This window comes from Petromyzon marinus, chromosome 20, assembly GCF_048934315.1.
Source record: "Petromyzon marinus isolate PM22_M1 ecotype Great Lakes invasive population chromosome 20, UKy_Petmar_22M1.pri1.0, whole genome shotgun sequence".
Taxonomy (NCBI): Eukaryota; Metazoa; Chordata; class Hyperoartia; order Petromyzontiformes; family Petromyzontidae; genus Petromyzon; species Petromyzon marinus.
In genome coordinates, this window is record NC_133686.1 from 5,268,550 (window position 1) to 5,283,562 (window position 15,013).

At 47.2% G+C, this 15,013-nt stretch overlaps 1 protein-coding gene across 4 annotated transcripts in view; it reads left to right on the plus strand.

Annotated features, from left to right (window-relative positions):
• The first annotated feature begins 471 nt into the window (after positions 1–471).
• The window catches only part of LOC116944188 (matrix metalloproteinase-24-like), a 54,610-nt gene continuing 40,068 nt past the window's right edge, over positions 472–15,013 (plus strand). For 2 of the 4 annotated variants that reach the window (XM_076068257.1, XM_032957693.2), the window contains exon 1: positions 2,454–3,179. In XM_076068257.1, coding sequence (XP_075924372.1) covers positions 3,042–3,179 — 138 coding nt within the window. In that variant the 5' untranslated portion in view covers positions 2,454–3,041. The other 2 variants (XM_032957691.2, XM_076068258.1) reach the window with 2 other exon arrangements.

The window sequence follows — 15,013 nt, forward strand, 5'->3', positions numbered from 1 at the left end:
CAGAGCAAATCAAGCGTCTCGATCCCACACGAGCCCTCGCTCTTAATTGCCCCGCGCCTGTGTGTGCGTGTGTGAGTCTGTGCGGCGGTGAGCGGTGGCGCAGTGGTTAGCGCGCTTCGCTCTGAACCCCCGCCACCCAAGCTCGATTCCCGACCACGGCCAACGCCAGTGACGATTATCGGAACCGGTCCTGGGCCTCTCCTAGGTCGACGCAGCCTCAAATGAGTAACTGACATGGTGTGTAAACATAGTTACTAGGGAGACAAAGGCGGCCGAGGCGTGGTGCTGGCCACTCAACCCCCTCCTGCGCCGTTTCCGGTCTTCATAAGTGCTACTCGCTAACAGCACTTGCCCCAATAGTCAGTGAAGGCTATACGGGAGATCTTTGTCTTTGTGTGCAACGCCTCCATCCTCTCCTCCATCACCCCCCTAGTGCCTTTTGTCTATTTTGGTCTTGCATTTGGAAGCGAGCCAAACCTTGCGTGCATTTTACAGCATTCGGCTGCCAGTCTCTCCTTGCCTCCTTCTTTGCCTGTTTAGCGTTGTGTATTGTACCTGCAACATCGTATATCCTTGTGATGATGCATGTACGGTATTCACCGCCCGGTGTATGATTACGTATCGTTTATACACGTCGTGTGCCTATGTGGCAGTGCTGTGGCGGTGAGTGTTGTGTAGTAACCGGACGTGCAGATGTTCTATAGACATTTAGTCATCATCATCAGCCATGGCGATCAGTCGATTGCTGGATGAAGGCCTCCTCCGCAAGTGGTCATCTCTCACCGAGCATGCGACGTGAACGATACACCGGGCAGCAACTGGCAACACGCATTGCAGACGAGGTGCGCAATGGCATTGCATGGCTGTGTTATTGAGTGATTGAGTAAACGTTACTGCAGTGCAATAACACATACACACACACACGGTCTTATGTTTAATGGACTGAATTGCACATAAGACATATAGGAGACGCTTATCATTGGTTTAAATACAGGGTGGCACGCGGTGAAATCTATATTCACTCGGTGAATATATGGTGGGTATAGATTTCTTGTATTTTTTTCTTCTAAATTTCACTTGTTTTGTGGAATACATAGAGAGCATGAGCGTATTTACATAGCCCCTATCATTTAACGAAGACTAACAGGCGGAAACGGATAATTTTAGGTTAGCCTTCGCCACAGGGCTAAAGTATTAGGTTTACTTTCACTTATTCCAGTATCTATGAATTGATCGTGAGTCCCCTTCACTCACACGTACCGGTCACAGTTGTGAAGTATGCTTCGTCCAGCAGTGGATTAACCACCAATGCTTTTGTCGTTTAATGTGCCAATATATGCAAGCGTGCATGATTATCGGTACAGTATACGCAGTAGAGTATATTCAACTAAATGATGGCTTTATGGAACTATTGAGTGCGCTCTGTTTATAACACAGTACACAACGTATAAAGTATGTGCGGTGACAATATACAAACATACTGGGGGGGGTGGTTGCCCCCTCTTTGCCTTCACCAACAACGGACCTGCCCAGCGTGAGCGAGGAATGGGGAAAACAAGCCGTGAAACAAAGCAATAATCGCGGCAGCGCCGGCGGCTCTCATCCAGCAGTGGATCGAACACGGGCGTCGTCCGTGCGTCTTTGCACCCCGAGGCCCCCCGGACGAGTGGCACTGCTGCCCACGTGCGCGTCCGGCCCACGCCGCCGGTGCCCCCACAGGGCACAAAGGAGCTCGCGTCAAGCGAGACCGTGGTGCTGGGTGGGTGGAGTGGGTGGGGGGCAGGGAGAGGGACGTAGTGGGGGGTGGGAGGGAGAGGGCCGTAGTGGGGGGGGGGTGTGGGTGGGGGGTAGGGAGAGGGCCGTAGTGGAGGGGGGGTGTGTGGGTGGGGGGGTGTGTGGGTGGGGGGTAGGTAGAGGGCCGTAGTGGGGGGGGGGTGTGTGGGTGGGTGTGTGGGTGGGGGGTAGGGAGACGGCCGTAGTGGGGGGGTGTGTGGGTGGGTGTGTGGGTGGGAGGGTAGGGAGAGGGCCGTAGTGGGGGGGTGTGTGGGTGGGTGGGAGGGTAGGGAGAGGGCCGTAGTGGGGGGGGGTGTGGGTGGGGGGTAGGGCCGTAGTGGGGGGTGGGATGGTAGGGAGAGGGCTGTAGTGGAGGGGGGGGGCCGTAGTGTGTGTGTGGGTGGGGGTGTGTGGCGAGACAGCGGTGGTCAGCAGTAGGAGGGAGCGTGTGCGTGGGAGAGGAGGGGGCTGTTGGGACTCGGTGTGGGTGGGTCGGCTTGGATGTGCGGTGGTGTTGCGGGGTACGCGATTGTGGATGTGGCTCTCGTTTGGTGGGTGGAGGGCAGTGGGGGGGTAGTCGCCGAGCTGGGTAGCGGGGTTGTTGCGAGTGTGTGTGTGGGGGGGGTGTTGGTTGAGACATTGGTGTAAGAGGTAGGGGGGGGGAGGTGGTAATAAGGGGGTGGTGGTGGAGGAGGAGGAGGAGGCAATGTTTCTCGCCACAGTTCATATAGCCGCGCGCCATGCCCCCTTCGTCTCCCAGCGCCAGCCAAGCACAGCCGAGATGACATCCCCATGCAGCAGCGCTCCCATCATCATCATCATCGGCGTGCACAGCCTGCTGCTGCTGCCTTGCCCACACCGTGGACTGTCTCCGTAAGAGATCATCGCTGCCCGCTCGTCTCGTAGCAAGCAAAGCGGCGGCGGGGAGGAGGAGGGGGTCCTCTGTGCGAGCCGAGCTTTCATGATTCGCAGCATCAGCGTCGGCATCCGTCGGAGATCCGTGGACCTCGATCGACGGCGAAAGGCGGCAGCGATTGGGAAGGCTGCCTTCTCGTCTTCCCTCCAGCCCGTGCCGTAGACAGGGTGGCTTGCGCCAGCGGCGGCTGCGGCTGCTGCTGCTGTTGTTGTGGCTGGGAGGGGAGGGGTGGTGCGAGAGCCGTGTCTCGCCTCGGGGAGGACGAGGAGGAGAGGAGGAAGAAGACGACGACGACGAGAAGGAGGAGGAGGAGGGAGGGTTGCCCCGGGGGTGGCCGTCTCTTGCCACAGCGATGGCAGGATCTGCCGGCGGCGGCGGCAGCGGCGGCGGCACGGAGCGACGTGCCTCGCTCCGTCTGCTGTGCCTCGTGTACGCGTGGATTACAGCCTGGGGCACGGGCTGCCTGGCGGAGGATGCGTTCAGCACCGAGGTACCACCACCACCACCACGCAGACAGACGCACCGCACGGGTTCTGGGGGCGAACGTGCATTTTGCCGGCACCGATGTACGTGTCTGTCCATCATGTGAAGTGCGTGTGCCTAATTGTCGATGCCGTCATAGAGGGAGGGAGGACACGTGCGTAGCCAGGCACAGGTTACTGACACTCTACGTGGATACAGGGACAGCATGCCGCAATAGACACGTGGATAGCCGCGCACAGGTTACTGACACTCTACGTGGATACAGGGACAGCATGTCGCAATAGACACGTGGATAGCCAGGCACAGGTTACTGACACTCTACGTGGATACAGGGACAGCATGCCGCAATAGACACGTGGATAGCCGTGCACAGGTTACTGACACTCTACGTGGATACAGAGACAGCATGCCGCAATAGACATGTGGATAGCCAGGCACAGGTTACTGACACTCTACGTGGATACAGGGACAGCATGCCGCATTCGACACGTGGATAGCCAGGCTCAGGTTACTTACACTCTACGTGGATACAGGGACAGCATGCCGCAATAGACACGTGGATAGCCAGGCTCAGATGAACATGCAAACCAAAAAGAGTCGTATGTATTCCTATCCACCGTACCATGTTCGAGGTAGGTGGTAAGAATCGCAGCTGTGCATATGCATGTCACAGAAGTAGACAAGGTTATCCAAGTGTTCCAGCGTACATGCCATCAGAGAGGGACACGTGAATAGCCACCACAGAGATACAGCACATATGTCCGGCACAGGGGTTACATGTTCCTACCCGTGATATGATCATTACATGTGCCTGCCACAGTTGGAGAGGCATCTCCATAATGCTATCATAGAGGAACATGTGGCTGAGATAAAACACCGATACGGTATCTATCACGGACTTTACACGTGAGGTGCAATGTGCATAGCCATCACCGAGGTACACACATGCCTGTCAGTTTTCGGAATCTTTATCGGAATATTTATTTATACCGAAGAGATACCCGTGTACAGTATATCCATCAGAGGTTCTTATGAGATATCAATCGAATATGTACATGAGGTGTCCATCAAAGATATTGCGTAAGAGATATTATAAATCGTTGGTACATCGCAGCGTCACATCTGCACGACCATAGCATCACTAACGCGTATTGTAGCATCACTAACGCGTATTGTAGCATCACTAACGCGTATTGTAGCATCACTAACGCGTATTGTAGCATCACTAACGCTTATAGGGCAGTCAGACAATAAACGATGGAATCTCGGTGTATTTCATACAATATAGATGGCACGTGTGTATAGGACGCGATGTGTATATATACACACACACATTGTGTACAAAGACAAAGATCCCCCCGTATAAGCTTAACAGACTGTAGGGGCAAGTGCTGTTAGCGAGCACCTATAAAGGCCGGCAGGGCACACGAGGTGGTGGGTGGCCACCACACCACGCCCGGCCGCCTTTGTCTCCCCAGTGGCGATGTTTACACGCAGCTACGCAAGGTACCCATTTGAGGCTGAGTTGACCCAGGACCGGTTCAGATAATCGTCAATGTTGGTGTTGGCCGTGAGCGGGACTGCTCCCACAACACGCAATAGACAAAAACACACGTGGGGACTTTCTCCCCTTGCACGAGAGACAATGGGATCTCACCGTGGCTGCAAAGTCCGGCTCAACAAAGGGGGAACCTCTCTGCAATGTGTCGGGTCACAATTTCTGCCGGCCGATTGCAAACGTAAGCGCCTCCTCCTTTTTTTGTTCATCCGTCCGCAAATGGGATGATTGTGCTCGGGAGCGAGGTGCCGTTTTTTTGCCGTGAATCGCGACGTTGAAGGTTTCTCTCCGCCGTGAATCGACGTTCGCCCTCGTGTGTTCAGTCATTCAACACGCAGGAGCAGCATCAGCATGAGCACTCATACCATAGCCTAGCGTGGGATGACCGGATGATTGGGGAAGGTGGGTAGGGAGAAAGCGGATAGATGGAGGGGGAATTTGGATGATGATCCAGGATCGTGTCTGTTACAAACCTGGCCGCTAATGTTATTTGGGGGTGGTGGGGCAGATAAGGGGGGTTGACTTGGTGATTTGTGTCGGCAGCAAGCAAACACCGGAGTGGAATTCACTCTAATCTCATTGTCTGGGCTCTAAATGCCTCTGTAAACGCTGCTCTGCAGTAACCAGATGTCAATTATTAATTTACATGTTACACAGTCAGTGTGTGTGTGTTTTATTTGCTTGCTTTGCTATTTCCAGCTTGTTTTTGAACGTGTTTCATAATATGCTTTTATGTGTTTTTTTTGCGGCGTAAGCTGTGCACGATCAGGATGTGTACGTTCTCTCTCCAAGGGCTTTGTTTACTCCACGCTGACCCATATTTTCAAGTTGCATTGTCCTGTTGTTGTTTACGTTTGTAATTGCATTGTGTGTATGCCACACGAAACGTACGTCTTATTAACCTACTTGTTACAGCACTGTTCATGCAAAAATATAATAAACTGTCATAATTACATGGGGACCCTCTTCTGTGTTTTAAACCGATGTGCATACATGGTCATTATATAAGCTAAATGTTAGCCAATTGTCACATCATCCACTGCTGGATGACAGCAGTGTGACAGTCTCGATCACGAGATTTGTTTGACCACACTTTTCCCACGCTGATAAGTGCGGGTTGGTGGTGAATGGGGTTGCTTCAGATACCACTCGCCACTGACGTTATCCGTGGTAGGGAATCCAAATTTGGTGTGACCGGGTGCAGAGAGAGGCTCAGTGCGCGAATCACTTGCGCCACCGCTCCCATCGCAATGATGATAAGAGAGTTAGTGACTGGCTGTATGTACTCATTGCTCTAGGTTTAGAGCTACCAGGATCTCCTGCTAGCCAGCCCAGCTTGGCGTGTTGCGAAGTGATCTAGACGAGCCGAGTTGCATTCCCATTCACGGTCAATATCAGTGGCGAATATCTATCTTAACCCAGTTTGCTGGGGACTCCCTTGGGTCTAATCGGCCTTAAAATTTGCATTGTGTAAACAGCAAACGCTGGTAAGACAAAGAGGACTGGCGCGTGGGAGTTTCTCTGTCGCAGCATCCACCCCCCCCCCCCCCTTCTGGCACTGCCCGCTTTCACGTGGCCTCGCTAACAGCCCCTTGGCCCCAAGCAGCCCGCACAATAACCGGTGGTTGTGGATCCCTCTTTGTCGGTTCCGTCCAATCTTGTGAACACTTGATATGGGTCCCAGCTGTAGAGCTCGTGTGTGGAGAGCACAGACAAGGCGCTGGCTGTAAGGGAGACATAATCGCATTTTGCTGTTCCCATTAACGAGCCATTGCTAACATGCATGGGGGGGGGGGGGCCTCTATTGTTGTTTCGGTGGCCTGTTGGCGTCCTTAAACACGGTGTGCTCCCGAATATATTTACAGGAAGGCAAGGCGTGCATATTTATACGTCAGCCAGTGTTTTCTTTTGTGTACGGCCTTGTTTACGTGCAGCGTTTAAGGCGTGTTATTAAGCCAACGCTGCGTGTTAGCTGATTGCAAGTCAGGAGACGCTTAATATGTTATTTTGGTACAAAGTCACAGAATTATCGAATGTATATTTTAATAATTATTTTCGTTTGTTGTCCGTGTGCAGTGGGCTATTGTTTTGCCTCTGATCATAAAGGATTATATGCAAACATCCCACGGAGGGACACAGACTATTACGTGTGTCTTGTGTGTCTGTATATAATGGGGAGCGGTAGTGTAGCGTTTATCGTTAGGCTACAAACCCGGCGACTCGGTTTCGATTCCCGCTCACGGTCAACACCAGTGACGATTATCTTAACCTGTCATGGGCCTCCCCTAGGTCGACTCAGCCTGAAATCAGTACCCGGTGCGGTGTGTAAGCATTACCACTGGAGAGACAAAGGCGGCCGGGCGTCCTGTTGGCCGCCCACCCCGTCGTGTGCTGTGCCGGCCTTCATAGGTGCTCGCAAACAGCACTTGCTCCAACAGTCTGCTCAGGCTATACGGGGGATCTTTGTCTTTTTGTGCGTGTCTATATATAGCCTGCATTACAAGCAGGACCTTGGAAGAAAGCAGGCTTCAAAGAGCATTTCATACATCACGTGTACCAAAACAATCGCACACCGATGATGATCATGCAATAGCACAGGACACTTTACATTTATACATTCGGCATTTGCTGATACATGGACACCAGTGTGTGTTTTTTTTGTGATCGTTGCAGCCAGAATATATGCTTAAAGTTGCTTCGTACACACGCACACACAGCGCAAAATGTTGTGCCACTCTCAATCAATTGCCAGATAAATGACTACTGCGAGGATTGTATACCAGTTATAGACATTAGAGTTGTCCTCTGCTCTCTCAAGCGTGGACTCGCAAGGGACGCTGCTGGCTCAGCATTCACATTTTCTCGAGTCCGGGACTCCAGTATTTGTGGCTGGCATTTTCACGTGTGATCTCAACACTGCCTGTCGTGTATAATCAATCTAAATGTGCCGTTTTGCAGTATATGCACATTCGTCTGCTGTGTTGCCAAAGCCAGCCCTTTGTATGATGTATTGACCTTCTTGTTTTAACCCCTACACAACAAATAAACAGCATTCATTATTTACATTCCCTTTGGAGGGGCTGTCATTACCATATTGGGATGGCTAATATATAGTGCGAATGCTGCCCGTGGTTGTGATCGTTAGCACACCGGACATGACATCTAGAGGTCACCAGCTCTATTCCTATCTCCTGGCACGGCAGTTGAAGCAATGTGCCAATTTCTTAAATCACCCCTCCTCCTCTGTAGACCCAGCAGTATACATGGGTTCATCTCATACTCCCACCTCTACCAAGATGTCTGGTCAACGTGGAAGAGTAGGCCAAATACCCTCTAGATGGGCTCTCATAGCTCCGTCAATAGTGGCGTGAGCAAGAAGGTGCAAACCTTATTTTCTCTATTAGTGTCAATACATGTACATTATATACATGTAGGCGAAATAAATGCAGTACGCACACGGATGTGATGTGTGTACAGTATTTATTTAACAGCTAAGAAGATTAATATTGATAATTAAGCTTCGGATACATGCATTGCACTGTGTTAGAATACAGTTGTATATGGTTGTATGGGGTGGAGTGGTGGCACGGTGGTATGCACACTGCCATATTTACACCTGGTGACCTGAATTTGATTCACAGCGTTTGCAAACGTCAGTGGCAAGTGATATCTGAACTGGTCCTGGTAACAACACCTTCACCAACCCACGCTGATTGAGCGTGGTGAAGTATGGTTAAGCAACCCCTATGCACAACAACATGCCTTGGGGGAGGCCTTCACCAGTGGCTTGACAAAGGGCCATAAATGAAACATCTCAATAACTCCCGATGTAAATTTTCATATCACCACTGCAACCACTAGGGGCGCTATCATTATAATAAAAAAACTATTCTTAAATTCAATCGCGTCAAATATGCTGCTTCCGCTAGGGCGCTGAATAATTCCAACCATAGCTGATAGCGCGGTGCAATTATACACACAACTCTGCACGTTGTACACTTGAATACGGCACAGTATAAGGGTTCCCCTCTCACCGTGGCCTGAAACATTTAACAGGATTGAATTTTCACTGCCTGATGTAATGATCTCACTCTTCAGGGAGTGTGTGGTCATCCTAGCGCAGTGCCACTTAGCAGTGCGTGCATAGCGCCCTGCTCAACGCTCCGTGTTATCACATTACCCCTTACCCGCGTGTATCTTACCTTTTGGTCAATACCAAATTGTGATATAGCTTATGGATGTTGAGTCAGACTTGCAAAGCACATCAAGGAATCATAACGTAAGGGACAGGAATGTCCGGGAGAGTGGGGAAAATATATTATTGGTGGGAAAAAAAATATTTTTTTTGTTGAAAAAACAATTCCTGATTTTAAAAACTAACTTGAAGAGGAGACCAATAATGATCATATCAATCAGCCATCCAAGCAAACAGGGAACTTCTGGGCCAATTAATTCCAGCTGAGTAAATACAACATAAGGTGCAAACCTGAATAAATTGCTCACGCTACTAATAGCAGAACGGGCCTAGACTAGAGGAGGCTTTAGAGAGCCCCTATAGATGGTGTACTTTGGCCTACTCTTTCCACGATGACCAGACATGTTGGAAAAGTTGGGAAAAACCAACACTTTATCCAATCACATGCAACCTGCTGATAGACCAAGAGTGGTGAACCCATTTATACTGCTGGGTGGACAGGCGGTGGGGAGTTATTAAACCTCCAGAACGCTCATTGTTTCAACTGCCGTGCCTGGAGATCTTAACCGGTTGACATCTGGATTGCAAGCCGAGTGCGTTATCCACTACGCGACTGCAGCATCAAGAGACAAACCCAAAAGAGGAAGAAGAAACTTAATCTCATCAATCTTTTATATGCGTGAATATAGCATTGTTAAATATCCTGTAGGTTATCGAGGTAAAGACCGCTAATTTGCAATATTGGTGAGAAGTTATGGGCCCTCTAGTGTGGCATTTACAATATATTCGTATGTCGTTGCATTCAGGTCTTGCAGACAATCTTGCTGGCTGAAGTACTTTGGACCTTTCTGTTAAATACCTGAGTTATACTTTAAAAGCTGGGTTTGATCACCTTATGTCAACAAAGCATGCCACCACTGCAAAGTGCAGTAAATTGCTGAGCACAAGAAACTAAAACAAACCCATTTCAGATTTTTTGTACTCTTCTAATTCCATGAAATCACTTTTCTCCATTTCTGGCGAAAGTAAATGTTAGCCATCGGTTTAATTATTAAAGGTCTAATGTTGATATCGACAGAATCAGAAACGACGTTTGCAATTAATCAATATGAGCTGTGGAGGCACAGTGCAGGTTAGCACACTCACCTTTCATCGCTGCTAAGTCAATTCCAGTGACCCGAGTTCATTTGAAATCTCACGATTCCCTTACTTGGATAGGGCCCATTAGGAGTGAGTGCCTCTGGTAGGGATTCTGCTATAGCAAAAGGCCCCAGTTTTATTTTTTTCCTCCCCATTTGGGGCCCAGCTGCTGCTGTTACAGCTTCCTGTGTGGTTGCTTTGAAAGTCCCTGTGTATAGCCTCTGCATGCCCCGTTGGCCATTTTTAACGGCGTTCGACTGCTCATTGTTTGATTCCCACGCTGACGTTTGACCAACTTTCTTGCTAGTTTTTTTTTCTAGAAAAGACCTGAATTTGTATTTATTGTACATAGAACTTTAATAGAGTATTGTTTAAATTTTATTGTAACTGATGCAGGACAGTATTGCCATGTTGTGAGATGCAGTACCAGAAATATACACATTAATACCTTGGATAACGTATCCACTCTTGGCACAGCCACTAGTTCCCATGCTTTAAAGTGATTGAATCCCCGTTTTACTTTGTGGATAATTTCCATATAGCAATCGCTCTTATTATAATGAGTTAGAATCTTACAAGATGTGCCGGAAGGTCATCCATCAGTTTCCACTGCTGGATACGACTGCATATATGCCATTGCTTAATGGGTACCCTTCATAGTTATTGTTTTGGTAATCCCAGAGCCTTCTTTTTATTTACAAGGGTAAGTGGACTGGTTATTGAGTGCACTAAGAGGACAATAGTAGGCAATTGACACATGCAGCCTTGGAGTTTCATGTCCTTGACATAGCAGACGATAAAGTAAAATCAGGCCAAATAGTTGGGGTTGTTTTGGTATATCATGCTTAACTTTTAATGAGTGTGTGTGTGCTCTGTGTATATTTCCAAGACAAACCTTTTTTTATATATTTTTTATTCTAGGTCACTCTTATTCAGATTTCTGGGCCACACTGTGCTGTCCAGGATTTAATAAGTCCTTACCAGTAGCCTACCTCTGTGCTTGCTGCAGAGCACGCCTGCTTATTTTTTCAGTTATAACTTCTTTATTGTATTTGTGCACATGTGTTATGTATTATACATCTTATTCATTGTGTTGAGACGAAAACGCTAAAACAAAAGAAAGTGGCAGATGACAATTTTCAGCGTGTAGTGTGTGATGTATAAAAAAAAAAACGTTTATTTAATGTAAACATTTTATCTTTTGTTTACTTTTAATTAACTAGTGTAATGCCTCCCTTGGATAGGCCAGGATTTGTACCGCAGGTAATTGTGAAGATAGGATAGGAAGTATAACAAATTACACTGTTAAATTTAAAATCGCATCTAAAATTTGTTGAGTTATTGTCATGCATTGTATTTTGTGATTGTTATTATTCTACATTCAGTTTGTTTTATCTGGTGGAGTGGTGGCACAGTTATTGACACACTATGCTATGACTTCAGTGACCTGAGTTCAATTCCCGGCCATGTTAGCACCAATTGTGAGTGATATTTGAACCGTTCCGTGGCCTTTCACCCCTTCCCCTTCAACAACACTAACCAGCATAGCGCATTTGGCTACGTACGGTACACATACAATAGAAACCCCATGTGTGACCCAGCTTGAGGAGGCCTTCATCCAGCAGTGGATTGACAAAAGGCTGAATATTTATTTCATGACATTGCCTCTCAATGGTCCATTTGTGCCAGTGGAGTTGTGAGCTTTTGAAATTCTCCAATGAGATTGGGCAGCATGATTAACATTCTCTCCCAAGGACAGGACAGTATGGGAAGATTGTTGCATTTCATACAAAATCTGATTGGCTCATTTTGAGTTTCAATCTGATTAGCCTTGGATTTAGGGAAGCACACATTTAACATGAGCCTAATGTTACCAATAAAGGGAAAGAGATATTCAATTTAGCAGTATAATGTCGACTGCTTTCATTATACCGTAATTATGAAACACCCTGCTAAGTTACACTTAAGCATCAAAAACAAAATCCCACCAGATAGAGATAGCAGTCATTAATTAGCCTGTGCCAAAGGCAAATCGATTTTCACTGAGCTCTTTCACATTTCAAGTATTCCTTAAATTGGACAATAATCTTCATACAAAGACACATGTAGTGTTTTCGATCCTTTCCCCTGATGAACCAAAGTGTTGTGCTATGATAGTTTGCCTTTTAAAAATTATATAAATCCTGTCATTTATGTAACATGTGAACTTAAATACTTTACAAAGTCCAAACCACAAATACAAAGCTTTCCTTTGGGTAATTGCTGTTAGCGAGCACCTATTGAGGCCAGAATGGCATGTGAAGGGGTGATGTAGCCACCACTTAACCCGGCCATGTTTGTCTCCCCAGTGCTGATTTAAATACGGCATCATGAGCTGAGAGTCTCATCCCTGTAGTTCCCTGTTGTGGTGCCACAGCCTTTACCGTATGTCCCCTAGATTCCCTTATACATGGGGCAATATATGCATAAGGATTGTGTTCCAATACACCTATACACCACAATAGGTGCTGATTTCAGGCCAAGTCAATCATGGTGGAGATATCACTTTCGAATGATGTAATCATGTTCAGGAATTGAACTTGTTTTTCTGTAGTCCAGTGTGCTAACCACTGCTTGACCGTTCCCCAAGCACACAGACAAAGACAAAGATCCCCCGTACAGCCTTAACAGACTGTTGGGGCAAGTGCTGTCAGCGAGCACCTATGAAGGCCGGCACGGCACATGGGTGGCCAGCACCACGCCCGACCGCCTTTGTCTAGTGCCAATGTTTACAGATCGCACCAGGTACTCATTTGAGGCTGAGTCGACCTAGGGGAGGCCCAGAACCGGTTCAGATAATCGTCACTGGTGTTGGCCGTGAGTGGGAATCGAACTCGGGTCGCCGGGTTCATAGCGCAGCGCCCTAACCGCTACACCACCACTCCCCACGCAAGCACACGTACACACACACTATCGACACATGTGCAGTGCGCTGAGCTGCTGCTGAACAGGAGTTAGATTCAGCCTGCATGTCGGTATTCAAACCCTCCGTAAGTTGCAGCCTTTGAGTCAAGGCATGCTCAGCTGCTCAGAATGTGGCTTTAGCTTCTGGTGGCTGTTCTGTGTGCAACGATAGATGTGTACCAAGTACAGGGACGCCGCCACGGTGCAATGGTTAACACACTCGACTTGCAATCCAGAAGTTCGATTCAATCTCCCGGCGAGGCAGACAATGGGTGAAATCTTAAAGCCCCCATCTCTTGTCAACTCAGCAGTATGAATTGATACACCACGGCTAGTGGACGGGCAGGGTCACGTGTTGTGGGTGTATGGTGTGGGTACTCCCACCTCTCCCAAGACATCTGGCCACAGCGGAAGAAGGGGCCACCTATTCTCTTGAGGGGCTCCCTTGAGCTTCCTGTAGAGGAGGCCTTTTTCTAGCAGCATTGGTGAGAGAGAAAAAAAAACAATTGCAGGGCTGCACATTTACCAACACAAAGTATACTTGTCTTTTTTACCGAGAGTGTGAGATATTCCACACTCTTGTTACATTATTGTGTGCCCTTTTGTAAACTAGACTTTAATTTGCCTGCCCTTTGTGGTCAGACCAATTTATGGTGGTAGTGGCCTGCTGACCCAAAAATAATCTTTAGTTTAATTAGCAAACTAAAACACACTTGACACGTAAAGTTGTGTAGAGAGCAACCAACGTGTGTTAGTTGTTATTATTGTTTTAGATATATGCTGCTGCATTTGTCAAATATTCCAATACCAATCCATACCTGTCAACCCCTTATCAGCGCCCTACCTTATTACAGACCAATTCAGACCTTATTGGTCACCCCGTGCCCCTTATAAATCTCAACGTTCATCCTACATAGTGCTATCACAAGGGAGAATCACAAACAAATATACACATTTTTTTGTAGGGGAAAACTTAATGTCCCTGTACAAGAATACGGGTAAACCGTATGGGTTGACAGGTATGTTAATCGTGCATTTAGATTATTTTGATTATTTGCTGCGATAAATTTCCACGTGATAAGCCACTTCGTTAAGCGATCATTTGTGGCCAGGTCACTTCTGAAAAAGCAGCTAATATAGCTCGGTAGGCTTTACCTGGTAAGATAAACAATAGTTTAGTTTTATTTGTCATACAATTTCTTAGTTATTTATTTACCTTTCCCATACCTTTCACTCCTATCGTGTTCTTGTATTGCTTGTTGTTGTAACGTTCTGACCCATCCCTATGGACATCTGTGAAAAAGAGCTTTATAGGTCATCGGATTCCTTCAGTATAAATAGAGATTATAATTCTGAATTCACTCAGTCCTGGAACAATGAGAATGAGGTGTTACGTTTTGCAGTATATGCACTTTTCGCCCCTGGCAGTTCCACTTTGGTCTCACAAATGGGAATTAAAACCCCATAGCCTATAGAATAAAGTTAATAATTCATTGATTAATTAAAACAATGCACAATATGTATCTTCATGCTGTGCGTTGCAGAAGGTACTTTTGCCGTGTCTTGTCAATACTGTAATAATGTTTTTCTTCCCATAGCTACATTCAGCTATCAGAGCGTGCCTCAGGCATGTTCCGATAAATCTTAAAAAATCTCATAAAAACCCATTAAATGATGTCTGATGGCGTTAGCCCTTTTCCCTTGAAGTACAGAACTTCAATTATAGATTTCCATGTTTAAATTGCATGCATTCCCATGTTTAAACTGTAATAATGCGTATAATTCCAATTATCCATAAATCTTTTGACAACACACTCAGATTCAGAATCTTTACTTATCCTGGAGAAATCCGATGAGCTATGAAGCTCTTTTTCACAGATATCCAGTAAGGGGTAGGTCAGAAAGTTACAACAACAACAAACAATACAAAAAAAATCATCGGAGTGCAAAGTATCGGAAATGAAAACAAATCACTAAAAATAAATACTTGAAATACTCGTGCTGT